The 15,647-nt window shown below is 44.6% G+C and overlaps 2 protein-coding genes across 3 annotated transcripts in view; one reads left to right on the top strand and one right to left on the bottom strand.

Annotated features, from left to right (window-relative positions):
* wnt10a (wingless-type MMTV integration site family, member 10a) overlaps positions 1–15,647 on the bottom strand; it is a 41,302-nt gene that overhangs the window by 5,733 nt on the left and 19,922 nt on the right. The window lies entirely within an intron of this gene.
* Positions 10,731–12,069, top strand: LOC117553360 (replication termination factor 2-like). The gene is given in 2 exon segments (XM_034227249.1): positions 10,731–11,246; positions 11,248–12,069. Coding segments are annotated over 2 exon segments (984 nt in total). The 5' UTR covers positions 10,731–10,994; the 3' UTR covers positions 11,980–12,069.

Raw genomic sequence — 15,647 nt, forward strand, 5'->3', positions numbered from 1 at the left:
TTACATCAGGGGAAAGCAACCCCAGAATCACAAAACGTGCTGGCCTTAAACACACAGCAAAGTCTGTAATCATAAAACTCTCCAACCCCTTAAACCTTAAAGGGACAAACTGACCCAGGAGTCATAATTGCATCCACATTGCTTCTGTTTGAAGGTATATTCAAAGCAGGATAGGGGTTTTAAAGGACGGTTTAAACAACAAAACACAGAAAAGTGTTATTTCTAATGACATTTTGTCATATTTCATAGGGGGGTAAAAAGCCAAAATAGTTCTTTGCAGCATGAATCATCAATTCTGACGCAGAAATAGGATAGGGTTTTTCCAACTATAATCGTGATGTTTAAAATAGTACAGCATGTCTTGACCATTCACAACACCCCCTACAGCCTAAAGGTCCTTACACACCAAGCCAATTTTCGGCGTCGATAGATGTCGATAGATGTCTGGCCGCCGATGAGCGTCCTGTCGCCCTACTCAGATTGGTTTGTGTCCCGCCCGTCGTGTCTTTTCGGCCGTGCGACACCTTCCGCCGCCGATTCAGAAATCACTCTGATGGCTGTTCAGCTTAGCGAATCAGTGCATGAGAAGCGAAATGGAAGTGAGGGACCCAAACAAACTATTAAGAAGGCAAATCTAAGATTTCATTTAACTCCAGCTCTCGACACTGTAGAGCAGTGGTTCTCAAACTTTTTCTGTTCAGGCCCCCCCTTTGAGAGAAAAAAATAGCAGGCCCCCCCAACACAAATTAGTAGGCTCAGTGGCGGCGCCAGAGATTCTTTGGAGGTGCTGTGGGGTAGCTTGAAGTTCATAGCGGGTGCTCAAAACTTTAGGGTTTCCCATTATGTACCGGGCGCTACACAGTGGAATTTTTTTCTACTTGCAACACTCCCCACACGCATATACACAGTGTGACAGTGTCAATGAGGGATCGATAATAGCTCACGGCATATAGGTGTAAGAGGGTAACTTGCTATTTTTACAGGTGGTGTGTTCGACCTCACATAGGTGGGTCCTCACCTCCTCTAGGGGGGTTCCGAGGGCAAGCTCCCCCGGGAAGATCTTATTTTTAAATATTGAAGTTAAATGCATACAATCTGGTGCACTGTTGAGAGCAACATGAAGAGATCTATGGATTACATCTCTCAAACACCCATATGAAACAGAACTGTAACAGATTTACTTTTTCTTTATGGATATTTTACAAATCACCCTTTTAAACTTTATTCTTGTTTTACTGTCATATAGTATTTCATACCTGTTTTTCATTTATTCTGTTATTTTTTTATAACTATAATGATCATATAAACGTGTGCCTCGGAAATAATTGTTTACATTAATGGTGACCAAAACGTTTGAGACCCACTGAGATAACACTGAGAGAGTCCTTTAGCTCACTGAGTCTCTCAGTCTGACAGGGAGAGGACTCTCCTCCACTTTGTTGTTTATATCTGTTAGCGTAGCTCGCTAGCACCAGAAGCTAACAACAACGATCTCCAGTAGGTCTACCGGTGCGCTCTCTCTCGCGCACGCACACAAAATGGCTCATTTCACACACACACACACACACACACACAGTCGAGCTTTAATGAAACACAGAGACCCAGACGTAATAGTACTGTACTGCGTTATATTATTTTCGAATCAATAATTTTTCAAATTATGATTTTTTTTTTTGTAATAACCATTTTTCCTCCTGGTCTCTCGTGCCCCCCCTGGCATGCCTCTGCGCCCCCCAGGGGGGTCGCGCCCCCCACTTTGAGAACCACTGCTGTAGAGTGAAAATGGAATGCACACACTATTTGTTGTTTGTTTATATCACGCAGTCTGTTCTTCTATTCTCGGTGTATCACGCAGTCTGTCTTCCGGTTGTTGCCTCTTTTGAATGACGAATACACACTACCGCCGCCTGCTGGTAAGGAGAGTTATTGCCACTCACGTCTGTGCTACTTGGCCGTCGGCTGAAGTCTTTGCGGTGTGTTCCAGTGCGACTGTTGGCCAAGACGCAGGAGACGTGAGGCGACACAACAGTCGGGTCCGTCGGGACATGTGCTTTGGTGTCAGATTGTTGTGTAAGGACCTTAACAGTGATTGACCATCTAGGCTACCATAACTTTATAATTATCCTATTTCTATTTGTTCTGTCAGACAAAGCCATTTATGGTTAGGATCAAGGTGTTCACAACATGTTACTTAGCTAAAGTCCAACTTGTTACCATTGGTAAGGCCAGCAATGGTTTGATTGCACCCTTCATTATAAACTCAAATAAAATGGTAAAACACATATAGGTTAACAATGTATAGAAACTACATTGTGATTTTGGCCAAGGAGCGCATTATTATCTTAATAAATTAAGTGGAACTGCATGTTGTAATAAAAAAGTGTGTCACTATAAATGGATAACTCAGACAAAGTCGGTTAGGTTTACAAAATGTAACTCAGCAAAGGTTTTTTGCAGATCAACATTTTTATGCTAACAAAGTAGAACAATTTGTCATAGTTTACATTCAATTTGGGATGGTTGAATGGTGTTTCGGGACAGTTTGTTGACTGTTCTGGGACGATGGTGAAATCTTAATATGAAGCCATTCCCAAAAATCAGACACACCTGGTGGAGATCTGCCCTCTACTGAGTGTACTTTCAAAATAGAGATATATATTTTTTTTTTTACATCAAAGGAATAGCATAAGTCAGTTCTGTTTCAGGGTGGATTTATCCTCATGCTGCACACCCTGTGCTCTGACTGCGCAGAGCTTAATACAAGTTTTGCACGCTTCCTAAAACCCCAACAAAAGAACATCACTCCGGGTGACAAGAACGTGTGCGGTGGGAAAATGTCAAATAGTCTTTTCACGTGCAGTCAAAAGGCAAAGAGGTACAATCCAAACGGGAAATATTGAATCTGTCTGCTCATGCTATATTAAAAGTGGTCTGTCAGTATGACATGGGGAGTGCTGATCCATCTGACAAAAGAGAACACTGGGGAAGCACGAGTACATTTTGTACGAGAGGAGAAAAGGAACAAAACAGAAGACCAAGTTTCACCTTATCTAAAGAAAATGCTACATTACATTTTTCATTTGTTTTGAAAGAATCTGGCCAAGTAAAGGAGGAATATGTTTACCAGTTTAGGTGCAGGCAATGTGTTTTCTTCCAATAACTAGGAAACAAGCTAGACAATGAGCTTGTTGACTTTTCCAAGTCAGTGTGGATTTAGGGTTGGAAGACGAAAGACGGGAATACTATTTTTGTAGTCTTTACTGATGAACTACATATCACCCCCTGGTTATTGATGATCAGATGGTTTATATTGTGTGGTTTCTTCCTATTTCTTCTCATCAATACCTATGGCTTTGTTGGATGTCTGTCTCTGTGTTTATGATATTTAACTTGGCTACTATTCTAAATTGATGCAGTGATTTATTGTTGTAATTAGCCCTGAGGTTGGTAGAGGAGGGGCAGGGTGATGGAGGTAAAGAGGGGTGTACTGTAAATGTGCAGGTTAAGGCAACCCAGTCTCACAAAAAAACGTGTAATAACTACGTTGGTCCACAACTTGGGACGTAGTATTTCTACAAAAACGCCTCTGAAATTGTAAGATCCCTACGTTTTTTTTCACCATTCATTTCCAATGGCTGGCGTCTATGTCACGTGATCTTCAAATGTCTCCCTGCAGAAAAAAAACATGGCCGACATTCGTTTTATTCTCGGTGGAAAATGCCTATTTTAAGGTTAGTTTGGCCATTAAAATGCGTTTTGATGTCATTTGATGCGAGAAATATGAGTTGTTATTTCAGATGATGTGTGCAGTGGATGTACATGATCTTTAGTTTGCTAGTTATTATGAAGATTACTTCAGGAAATTGTGTCCATTCAACGTTTTCATTGTTACCAAGGTGGTTGCTAGGGACGCTGCTATCGATATTATTTCTGTTATGTTGTGTAACTGTTTAATGCTGTTATCTTTATAGCTACCCCCTTCCCCGTCATTTTATAGTGTTGGTCCACAGCGCAAATGTATTAGTTTAACAAAATCCGCATCTAAAATTGTGGCATAGATCTACGTTATTTTCCCCTGTGCAATTCTCCATTTACTCAACAATAACACATTGTGTTATCCTTGTGTTTATTTATTTGTTTGATTAATAAACACAAGTTGGAGTCCGTCAGGACCGAGGGTCGGAGCAGCTCATTTGCTTTAGAGAATATTACACCCGGAAGTATTCTCTCCGCTTCGCTTGACAAACCCTGTGATAGTCCTCAAACTCTGTGATTGGATGTTTGAGTGTGCTCCGAGGGTTACGCCGAGCGTCGAACAGCACTTGAAATGGGATGGAACCACGGCAGACTGTCCAAAACTGGATTTGAACGGGTCCACCCGTCCCCCCCACCCCGTCCCCAGAACTACACATGCTGGCTATTGTGTTTCGCAACATGTTCTATGGCACGTCTCTACTGGGAATTGTAGTTTTAAAAGACGTTTTCGTATTTCCCATAATAAGAAGTTGCCAGTATTAAACTGTGTACATCCCTGGAGGTTTAGGGGATAGGAACACTCAAATTTAAAACATATAATTAATAAATGGGTTAACATTTATTGTGTCCATAATGGGCAGCATTAATATATACCCACATGAGGCTAAGGTCAGAAGAGCTTTATTTAACAGCTGGTCTTATGTCTGTGACCCCTCCTGTTGTTAATTGATAAGCCTGAAACATGCACTTGTCAAGGTTCAGAGGCAAATATTGCAAATATGGCAGTAGCCATCGATCATCTTAAGATAAGATATACATTATTCATCCTAAGTTGGAACATTTGCGTTACATCAGCATGTGTAACAGTTAAATATGCAGTGATGTTTATTTATAAATCATTTAGTATAATCACACAAATTCTGTGTTTTATATTTAACAATTCTGTGTTCTTTATTTATTGATTGTTCAATACCTGACAAGGTCGGAGATGAAAAACTTGGGTCGCAGGTTCCTCAACAGTGCATTACAAGACATCTATCAATATGTGTGTACCTCCACCATTAAACTGTCCTATTCTGCACATTTCTTATACTATCTCTACTACATACATCTTATAAGAGTATAATACATATGTATAATATCAGTTATAATAAGTGCTTCAACATAGTTAACATTGCTGGAGGTATACACACATATTGATAGATGTCTTGTAATGCACTGTTGAGGAACCTGCGACCCAAGTTTTTCATTCAATGCATAACTACACCGTAGTTGTGTGTATGATTGTTGTGCACCGCCAAATGTGTTAGTCAGTCATGTTTCATGTTGTTTATTTTGTATTGTTTTTCACTTCCTGTTTTGTTTTTGTCACGTCTCACTTCAGGTCCCTTGACTCCCTTTCCTTATGTGTTCTCCCGCCCTCATCAGCATCAGCCCCACCCCTGATTGTTTTCACCTGTGTCTTGTTGTTGAGTGTTTAAATTCCCCAGTCTCCCAGTGTTCAGTGTCAGTTCATCTTGTCCTGTCCTCATGCCAAAACTCTGCTCATCACGTTTTGCTCTTTTTGTTACATGCGTTATTCATGCTCCTGAAACTTATTGTAAGTTTGTTCCTCACGTTGTGAGTGATTTTTTGTTGTGCCTTTGTAAAACCTATTTTTGTTCGCCTCGTTAAGAGTTCCGATATCTTTTTTGGAATATCCTTTTTTGGCAAATAAAGTATATTACTTGTACTTTATCTCTGGCTCCCGGGTCGTGCATTTGAGTCCTTTTCTTCCTTGTGTATCCAAGTTCGTAACAATGATATGTCAATAAACCTTAGAAAATCTTGAAAAGGATGTGCAAAATAGTCATTATATACAGTCTTCAACTATTAGTAGAGAATAACGAGTAATGAATATACTTTATAGGGATCCTATTAATATCTAATAATAAAAATAATGAAATGCAATAACATGCTTTAACCACTAGGTGTCCCTTTGTATCAGCTGTGCACCGTTATGGTGTAAATACAGCCTATCTACCAATTGGATCAAATATAAAAGTCAGCCGAATTAGTGTTGATACTGCAAGGAGACGTATTGTGTGAAAAGAAGTTTAATTGCTGATATATTTATGATCCACGTCACGTTTTTCAGTTTTGGCGGGAGTTCCTCATGTTTGTCTAGAAGTCTTCTCATCAGGGCTCTATAAATAGAGAACTACGGCAGATATGTAATATTTAATGCAGCCAAACCGTGTATTACAATGCCGGTATGTGATGACTTTCAAAGAGAAAAGCAAGCACACTCGGAAGAAAGTATTTTATTTTGAAAAAATGTTTTCGGTCTGTTTCCGGTATTTGTTTGTGACGATGTGATGTGAGATGTGAGACTGGGTAGGAGAATTGCACAGGGGAAAATAACGTATCTATGCCACAATTTTAGATGCGGATTTTGTTAAACTAATACGTTTGCGCTGTGGACCAACACTATAAATTGACGGGGAAGGGGGTAGCAATAAAGATAACACCATTAAACAGTTACACAACATAACAGAAATAACAGAAATAATATCGATAGCAACCACCTTGGTAACAATGAAAACGTTGAATGTGTGACCGGACGTCACGTCTCCTCCCTCTGTGACGCTGCTTGGCACCATGCCAGCGCACCTGCTATTTTGCGCACCTGCTATTTAAGTGGAGGAGACAAATCTGCTCCCTCCCCTTCCGCTTCTCCTTTGTGGCCGCGTGGATTGTTTGGCGTGGCAGCTCGCGCATCACACTCTCTACCAGACAGGTAAAACATCTTGCATTCTGTCATTTATTCATGGGCACGAGCGACACCCGGCTTGACACTACTCTGTCTTAGCGCCGCTGACGCCCGGTGCGTTTGAGGAGGACTTGCAGTGTTGCAACTATTGGTGAGTTGCCGTTGTCTGCCGTATTCTCACCTTCAGCTTGGTTCCTCTGGTATACTGACTGTTATTCATGTCACAGTGGGATTTGGCCGTGGGATTGTTGGGTCTCTCTCTCCCTTCCCTGTGGGCTCTGTGGCTGCAACTGGCCGCACAGGCTGGTATGTATACATTTCGCCATAGATAACTTTTAATTCAATAAACTTAAGTAGGCTATTCACCAGTCATTTTAAACCTCTTTCCAGGGGTGCCATAAACATTCTCCCTTCCTGGTGGGCTCTGTGGCAGCGCCTAGCTGTAAAAGTTGGGATGCCGTAACCACTCTCCCCACCTCTGGTCATCATTCCCACCCCCCCCCCCCCCCCCCCCCCCGTCATCATTCCCCCCCGGTCTTCATTCCTCCCCCCCCCCCCCCCCGGTCATCCTCCCTCCCCCCCCGGTCATCCTCCCTCCCCCCCCCCCCCGGTCATCATTTCCCCCCCCCCCCCGTCATCATTCCCCCCCCCCCCCCCCCTTCCTGCTGTTTTGGCTCGGCGAGCTCTCTCACCGAGCTGTGGCGTCATATAATTGACAGGCCCTGACTACTCCGTGTTGGACTGTCACCAGGGCCGTTTTGAGGTCGCGGAATTGCAAGGACACTTATTGTTTAGTTGATTTATTCTGATTAGCTGTTTTGTGCATCTCATGTTTTGAGTACATTCATAGTATTTTGTTATTGTGTGATTTTGTTTATTTTCTTTTGTTAACTTTGGTTTAATTAGTTTACTCAAGTCTTTGTTGTTTACGGTTATTTAGATTTGGTTTATTTTAGTTGTTTTCCTTTTGTTTATTCATCTCCAACCAAGTTTTATAATCTTACTGATTTTTAACTGTTTCTCTTGTGCCGGACAGGTGCTGTGGGCTCGAGGCGGCAAACCCAATCCCTGGTGGTGGTGTTCTTCACGTGTCCGTTTTGTTTGGTGTGCAGTGTCACGGGTGATTTTGATTTGACCCCTTCCTCTCCGTTTTGTTAATTGCCGCTGTGGTAAGCCCCAGCACTGTCCTTCTCCCTCCTCCCTGGAGAACTTTTATAACATTATATTGTGTACTATTAGGAATATAATTATGTACCAATAAAATAACAATTGTTGTAATATCCTTTATACTGTCTCTGCCTGTGGTGTTCAAACGAACCTGATTGCCTTTTATTAAATTGTATAACTTTAATTTTTAGTAATTTCCTGGGGGCGAAACTCCCCCAGGTGGCGTTGTCAGCAAACCAAGCATTCTACATGAGCACCACACCGCCACATTCTGGCGTTGTCGGCAGGATGATGACCCACTCCTCGAAGAGGTGTTGGTGTTTTGGCGATGTAAGGCTCAGCCTACCTCGGCGGAGAGGCTTCCGTCCAGTCATGGCGCTTTTACGTCAATGGGACCGCCTTGTGGAGAACGACGGAGTCCTTTTCCGACGAGTGTTCCGCCCTGATGGAGGTGAAGAATATCTTCAGCTCATTTTGCCTGCTGTTCTCAAGCAGGAAACATTGAAGCAGTTACACCAAGAGCATGGCCACCAAGGAATCGAAAGGACTACGGAGTTAGTCAGACAACGATGCTATTGGCCGGGAATGTCCTCGGATATCAAGAGCTGGGTCCAGGAGTGTGAACGTTGCCAAGTGGCAAAAGACTCGGGGCATGTACCCCATAGTTTTATGGGCCACTTGCTTGCCTCACGACCCAATGAAATCTTGGCAATAGATTTCACTTTGTTGGAACCCTCCCGGAACGGGCTGGAGAACGTCCTTGTCATGACTGACGTGTTCAGCAAATTCACAGTAGCTGTCCCCACTCGGGACCAACGGGCCTCCACTGTGGCCCAAGTCCTGACCTATGAATGGTTTTATAAGTTTGGGGTCCCAAGCCGTCTTCATTCGGACCAGGGAAGGAGCTTCGAGGGTTCTTTGATCCAGCAACTTTGTTCTTTGTACGGTGTTGCTAAATCCCGTACTACCCCCTACCATCCTGCGGGTAACGGGCAATGCGAACGGTTCAATAGAACCCTCCATAACCTCCTTCGCACCTTACCAGCATCTCGCAAACATGATTGGGCTTCCTGTTTGCCTCAGGTGCTGTTCTGTTACAACACTACGCCTCATCAGGGCACTGGTGAAACACCGTTCTATCTGAGGTTTGGACAGGAACCTCAGCTTCCTATAGACTTTCTCCTGGGTCGAGTCCAGGAGCCAGTACTTGGCAGGGTACAGGACTGGGTGGTCGAACATCAAGCCAGGCTCAGAATTGCTTTCGAGGGTGCTCGTGAACGGTTGTTGGCTGCTGCTGGCCGCCGGAAAGAGCGGCATGACCAGCGAGTCCGAGAGGCACATCTCCCAGTTGGCCAAATGGTTTATCTGAGGAACCATGGGGTTAGAGGGCGGCATAAAATCCAGGATCTCTGGAGCTCTGTGGTCCACCAGGTCGTGAAGGCGCCATCTGGTGAAGGAACAGTCTATACGGTGGCCCCAGTGAATGACCTACAACGAGTCCGAAATGTCCACCGGGACATGTTGAAGGCTTTGGTTCGTCCTGAGGCCACCGCTTCTCCACCCAGGCCTCCACCTCCACCCGTGTCGACTGTTTTAACAGATCACTCCTCTGCCGATAGCGACCTTTGGCTGTTGGTTTCGGAGACTCACTCTTCACTACCCGCAGTAGCTCCAGGTGCTTCTTGTCCCTCTGTTGCAACCCCTTTGCAGGCCAGGCCTGTTCAGGAAGTGCCTCACCCTGCAGGTTGCCTCCTCCTAGGTCTTTCAGTGTCCCCAACTGATCAGCCCAGTACTAACCATCAGGCTGTGCGTCGAACTGTTCGCCCTACGGCTGGCCACCACTCAAATGTCCACCATCTTCCTCGGTCTACAGGCCCTCAGGACAACGTAGCGAGTCCACTTCGGGCCCCCGTGTCTAATTCCCAATCTGCCGTTTTCAGGCCTTGGTGCTAGTATTAGCCTTCTCATATTCACCGTCGGGTCGACGATGCAAAAGTGGGGGGTAGATGTGACCGGACGTCACGTCTCCTCTCTCTGTGACGCTGCTTGGCACCATGCCAGCGCACCTGCTATTTTGCGCACCTGCTATTTAAGTGGAGGAGACAAATCTGCTCCCTCCCCCTCCGCTTCTCCTTTGTGGCGGCTGTTATGGAAATCTAAAAACCCCAATACTGTAGAGTACAAGTCAGAAAACAAATAAATGGTGAAACAGACAGAGTTGTCTTTCCGGTGATGTTTATTCGAATAATCATCAGATACAATAAAATATAGACACAGGTCTCACAGAGTATAGGATAGTCTGCGCGAGTGTGCGCAGTTCAATATTATAGCGAAGCTTATATAGTAGAAATGATGAGAAGGTAAGAAATCTGTCTTCACACGGTCACATTGTTATTAGACACCTGGCCTTGAGCTGTAGAAGTTCTCGTGTGACTTTGTGTGAGTCTCAACCTAGTAGCCAAAACAGCTCTGTGGCCTTGAAGTAGGACAGATAGAGCAAACAGCACATCTAAACCAAATGAGAAGCATTTGGTTTTAACATATCAGGATATTAGGAAATTTCCACTACATTCCCCCCTTTTGATCATACTTGATCAATAAAAAACAAATGACAGGATAGACTGTAAGAACCCTCTTATTGACCTTTGCCTGAAGGTGACGAACACGACTGTGTGCACACCTAGACCGGACTTAAAAGACGTTCCTCTGACCAAGGCTGACCTCATTTTGTATGTTGATGGGTCTGCCTCTCGCGACCAAGGGGGCACTAATCGGGTGGGTTTTTCCTGTTGTTTCAGATTCTGCTGTACTCCGTTCCGGACCAATCCCATGTCTCAGCACAAGCAGCAGAGCTCATCGCACTAACTGAAGCCTGCACGTTTGCAGAAGGCAAAACCGTGACTATTTACACTGACTCACGCTATGCTTTTGGGGTAGTGCACGATTTTGTGGCTATTTGGAAGTGTAGACAATTTCTGCAAGCAGTACAGACCCAGTTTCCCTAAGAAATTGGGTCTGCTAATTTTTATCTGCTGACTCAGCCGCAAAGGAAGAGTCTGATTCCTCTCACACCTCACGCACCTTACACTCATTTGTTAGAATGCCTGTCTCCTCCTTCACTGACAACATGTCGTCACTTCAGCAGCTAGCTACACCAGTTGATTCAACTTTATCTTTCAAGATGGGATGTGATGGTGGCACGATTCCTAAAAGACACGAGTTGGTGAAAGGCCCCAAAAAAGTAGAGAAGGTTGATAGAAATGCAGAGCGAGCTGCCAAATGGAAATACTGTGCCTTGAGCCAGGAGAAACTCAGACGCCCCATTGTTTCCTGCGAGATGGGAAGACTCTACAAACAAAGATGCTATCATTGAATATCTTCTGGATAAGACTGCTGAGAGACCCAATATGGAGGTTGTTACTCACATCCGTGGGATTAAGGATATTAAGGAGCTGAATTTGACTGATAACCCTGAGTGGGCGGGAGAGAGAAGTAATACTAAAGGAGACGTATATGAGGACCTCCACTGCGGCATGTTCATTTGCCCTGTTGTTGGGTTGGAGATGAATGGCAAGCACAGGTTCTGTTACCTGCAGACTTGTGGCTGCGTCTTTTCTGACAGGGCCCTGAAAGAGATCAAGACAGATATCTGCCACAAGTGCGGGGACTTGTTCAAAGATGAGGATCTTGTCGTGCTCAACGGCACTAAGGAGGAGGGGGAGAAGCTGAGGGAGAAGATGGAACAAAAGCGGGCCAAAGCCAAAACTAAGAAGTCAAAGAAGAGCAAAGCAGCTGAAACAGTGGCCACACCATCAGAGTCAAAAGACGACACCAAAGGTCCTGAAGTGGATGGAAAGGAGAGCTCTCTACAAACTGATGGTGAAAGCAGCCAGTCAGATGTGGCCGGAACCTCCAGCTCCACTGAAGGCTCCAAATTGTCGAAATCCGCCGCCAGCAAGAGATCCGTCCAGGAAATGACAGAAAAATCAGAAGTCTTCAAATCCTTGTTCACCACGCACAGCTCTGCCAAGCGAACAAAAGCTCAGACATCCAACTGGGTCACCCACACCCCGTATCACTTCTAGAAGCTATCACTCACAGCAAAGGTCGCCGTTTTTAGATTGCTCCACATAATGCGACCCATTACTGATAGTTCTACACACCCAGCAGCATCACACAGATGTTTATTCGAATAAACATCACCGGAAAGACAACTCTGTCTGTTTCACCATTTATTTGTTTTCTGACTTGTACTCTACAGTATTGGGGTTTTTAGATTTCCATAACACCGCGTGGATTGTTTAGCGTGGCAGCTCGCGCATCACACTCTCTACCAGACAGGTAAAACATCTTGCATTCTGTCATTTATTCATGGGGACGAGCGACACCCGGCTTGACACTACTCTGTCTTAGCGCAGCTGACGCCCGGTGCGTTTGAGGAGGATTGGCTCCTCCGGAGGTTCCCGGTCTTGCAGTGTTGCAACTATAGGTGAGTTGCCGTTGTCTGCCGTATTCTCACCTTCAGCTTGGTTCCTCTGGTGTACTGACTGTTATTCATGTCACAGTGGGATTTGGCCGTGGGATTGTTGGGTCTCTCTCTCCCTTCCCTGTGGGCTCTGTGGCTGCAACTGGCCACACAGGCTGGTATGTATAAATGTCCCCATAGATAACTTTTAATTCAATAAACTTAAGTAGGCTATTCACCAGTCATTTTAAACCTCTTTCCAGGGGTGCCATAAACATTCTCCCTTCCTGGTGGGCTCTGTGGCAGCGCCTAGCTGTAAAAGTTGGGATGCCGTAACCACTCTCCCCACCTCTGGTCATCATCCCCCCCCCCCCCCCCCCCCTTCCTGCTGTTTTGGCTCGGCGAGCTCTCGCACCGAGCTGTGGTGTCATATAATTGACAGGCCCTGACTACTCCGTGTTGGACTGTTACCAGGGCTGTTTTGAGGTCGCGGAATTGCAAGGACACTTATTGTTTAGTTGATTTATTTTGATTAGCTGTTTTGTGCATCTCATGTTTTGAGTACATTCATAGTATTTTGTTATTGTGTGATTTTGTTTATTTTCTTTTGTTAACGTTTGGTTTAATTAGTTTACTCAAGTCTTTGTTGTTTACGGTTATTTAGATTTGGTTTATTTTAGTTGTTTTCCTTTTGTTTACTCCAACCAAGTTTTATAATCTTACTGATTTTTAACTGTTTCTCTTGTGCCGGACAGGTGCTGTGGGCTCGAGGCGGCAAACCCAATCCCTGGTGGTGGTGTTCTTCACTTGTCCGTTTTGTTTGGTGTGCAGTGTCACGGGTGATTTTGATTTGACCCCTTCCTCCCCGTTTTGTTAATTGCTGCCATGGTAAGCCCCAGCACTGTCCTTCTCCCTCCTCCCTGGAGAACTTTTATAACATTATATTGTGTACTATTAGGAATATAATTATGTACCAATACAATTGTTGTAATATCCTTTATACTGTCTCTGCCTGTGGTGTTCAAACGAACCTGATTGCCTTTTATTAAATTGTATAACTTTAGTTTTTAGTAATTTCCTGGGGGCAAAACTCCCCCAGGTGGCGTTGTCAGCAAACCAAGAATTCTACATGAACACCACACCGCCACAAATGGACACAATTTCCTGAAGTAATCTTCGTAATAACTAGCAAACTAAAGATCATGTACATCCACTGCACACATATTCTGAAATAACAACTCATATTTCTCGCATCAAATGACATCAAAACGCATTTTAATGGCCAAACTAACCTTAAAATAGGCATTTTCCACCGAGAATAAAACAAATGTCGGCCATGTTTTTTTTTTCTGCAGGGAGAAATTTGAAGATCACGTGACATAGACGCCAGCCATTGGAATGCATGGTGAAAAAAAACGTACAGTACGTTTTTTTTTCACCATGCATTCCAATGGCTGGCGTCTATGTCACTAGTCACTAGGGATCTTACAATTTCAGAGGCGTTTTTGTAGAAATACTACGTCCCACGTTGTGGACCAACGTAGTTATTACACGTTTTTTTGTGAGACTGGGTTGGTTAAGGGGGGGAGGGAAGGAGATAGGAAGGGTGACAGTAGGGGGAGATGATCTTTAGATTATCTCTTTCCCGCCTTACATCTTGGTGTGTGTGTGTGTGTGTGTGTGTGTGTGTGTGTGTGTGTGTGTGTGTGTGTGTGTTGACATTGTTTTGAGGCTCATTCATCATGTATTGCTGCTATCAGTTGTAGATTAGATTGTAATCAGCAATCCAATCTAACCTGTCAACAGCTGTGAATGTTTTGACAATGTTAAAATATTGTACACCTAACACAGCTGTAGTCACTGTATTTAAGCTATCAAAAGCTTGTTTGGAATGTGTTACACATTATCTTTATTATTATACACTGTTATCTGGTGAATGTTCATGTGACCAGTGATGGCCTGAAGTCTGGATTTGAGAAAAATACAATAGGATACCATGTTAAACAAAGAAAAGAGCTCCCGTTAAATAGAAAACGGCGGCTGCCAAATGTCAACAAACTGGTCTATTATTATAATAGATGAGACTAATGAAAAGTAGAAGATTACTGGATAGGGAAGATTTTCCAAAAATAATTTGGATTACGCCAAATTGTAATTGTTTCTTACATGGCCCGTGATACAACTGTCACGATTCTCATGTTATGTCACGTTTGTAGTTTTGTATGTTTGGGTGTTTGTTGTCATGTTTTCCTCCTGGTTTATTGTCTGGTCCTTTCCCTGTTTTTTTCCTCCTGTCGTTAGTTTCCTTGGTGTGTCTAGTTGTCTGGTTGTGTTCACCTGTTGTCCTTGTGTTTCTCCTCCCCTGCCCGGCTGTTTCTCGTCTCGTGATTACCCCTCCCTGTATTTAGTCTAGTCTCTTCCTGTGTTCAGTGTTGGTTCGTCTTTTGTTGGTGACTGAGTTCACCGGTGAGTGTTCCGTTTTGTCTGTGTTAGTTTCATTATCCTTGAAATAAAGGTTTATCAGAGTTATCTGCATTTGGGTCCTGCTTCCTTCACTCAACCATGACAGTACGAACCAACCAGAAATGGACCCAGCAGATGATCCTTTTGAGGTGGAACGACAACATGTTTCCTTTTATTTGGCTTGCTGCTATGATTGGTGGAAGGGAGCGTCCAGTGTTCTGCAGAAGGAGGCCGCTCTGGTAGAGGCGCACCGGTTGGCTATGGAGAAACCAGACTTGGTGAAATTCTTACCTGGCTGGATTTTGAACTTCCTCTGGGTGTGTGATTTCCAGCCTGCTGACTACAAACGTCTCGGTGTGTTCCGTCTGGAGTCAACCCATGCTTCTGCCCCAGTTCCTGCTCCTGTCCAGGAGTCGTATTCTGGAACTCGTCTGGCTTATGGAGGTCCACGGAGTATTCAGGCGGCTGCTAAGAGAAGGAGTCGCAAGGCCAATCTAGCAGCCCGAGCCCCAAGAGCCATGGTTCCAGCCCCAGTCCTGGCCCCAGTAACCATGGTTCCAGCCCTAGCAGCCATGGTTCGGGCTCCAGTACAGGCCCCAGAAGCCATGGTTCCGGCAACAGAACCGGCCGACACAGCCATGGTTCCGGCCTCAGTTCCGGCCCCAGCAGCCATGATTCCGGCTTCAGTACCGGCCCCAGAAGCCATGCGCCCGACTCCAGTTTCGGCTACAGGGCTGGCTCCCCAGCCGACGCCAGCTCCTCGAGTCTTGTCGGCGTACCGGCCGACTCCAAAACCTCGTCTCCTGCTGGCACTCCAGCCGACGC

This window comes from Gymnodraco acuticeps, unplaced genomic scaffold (genome assembly GCF_902827175.1).
Source record: "Gymnodraco acuticeps unplaced genomic scaffold, fGymAcu1.1, whole genome shotgun sequence".
NCBI classification, from domain to species: Eukaryota; Metazoa; Chordata; class Actinopteri; order Perciformes; family Bathydraconidae; genus Gymnodraco; species Gymnodraco acuticeps.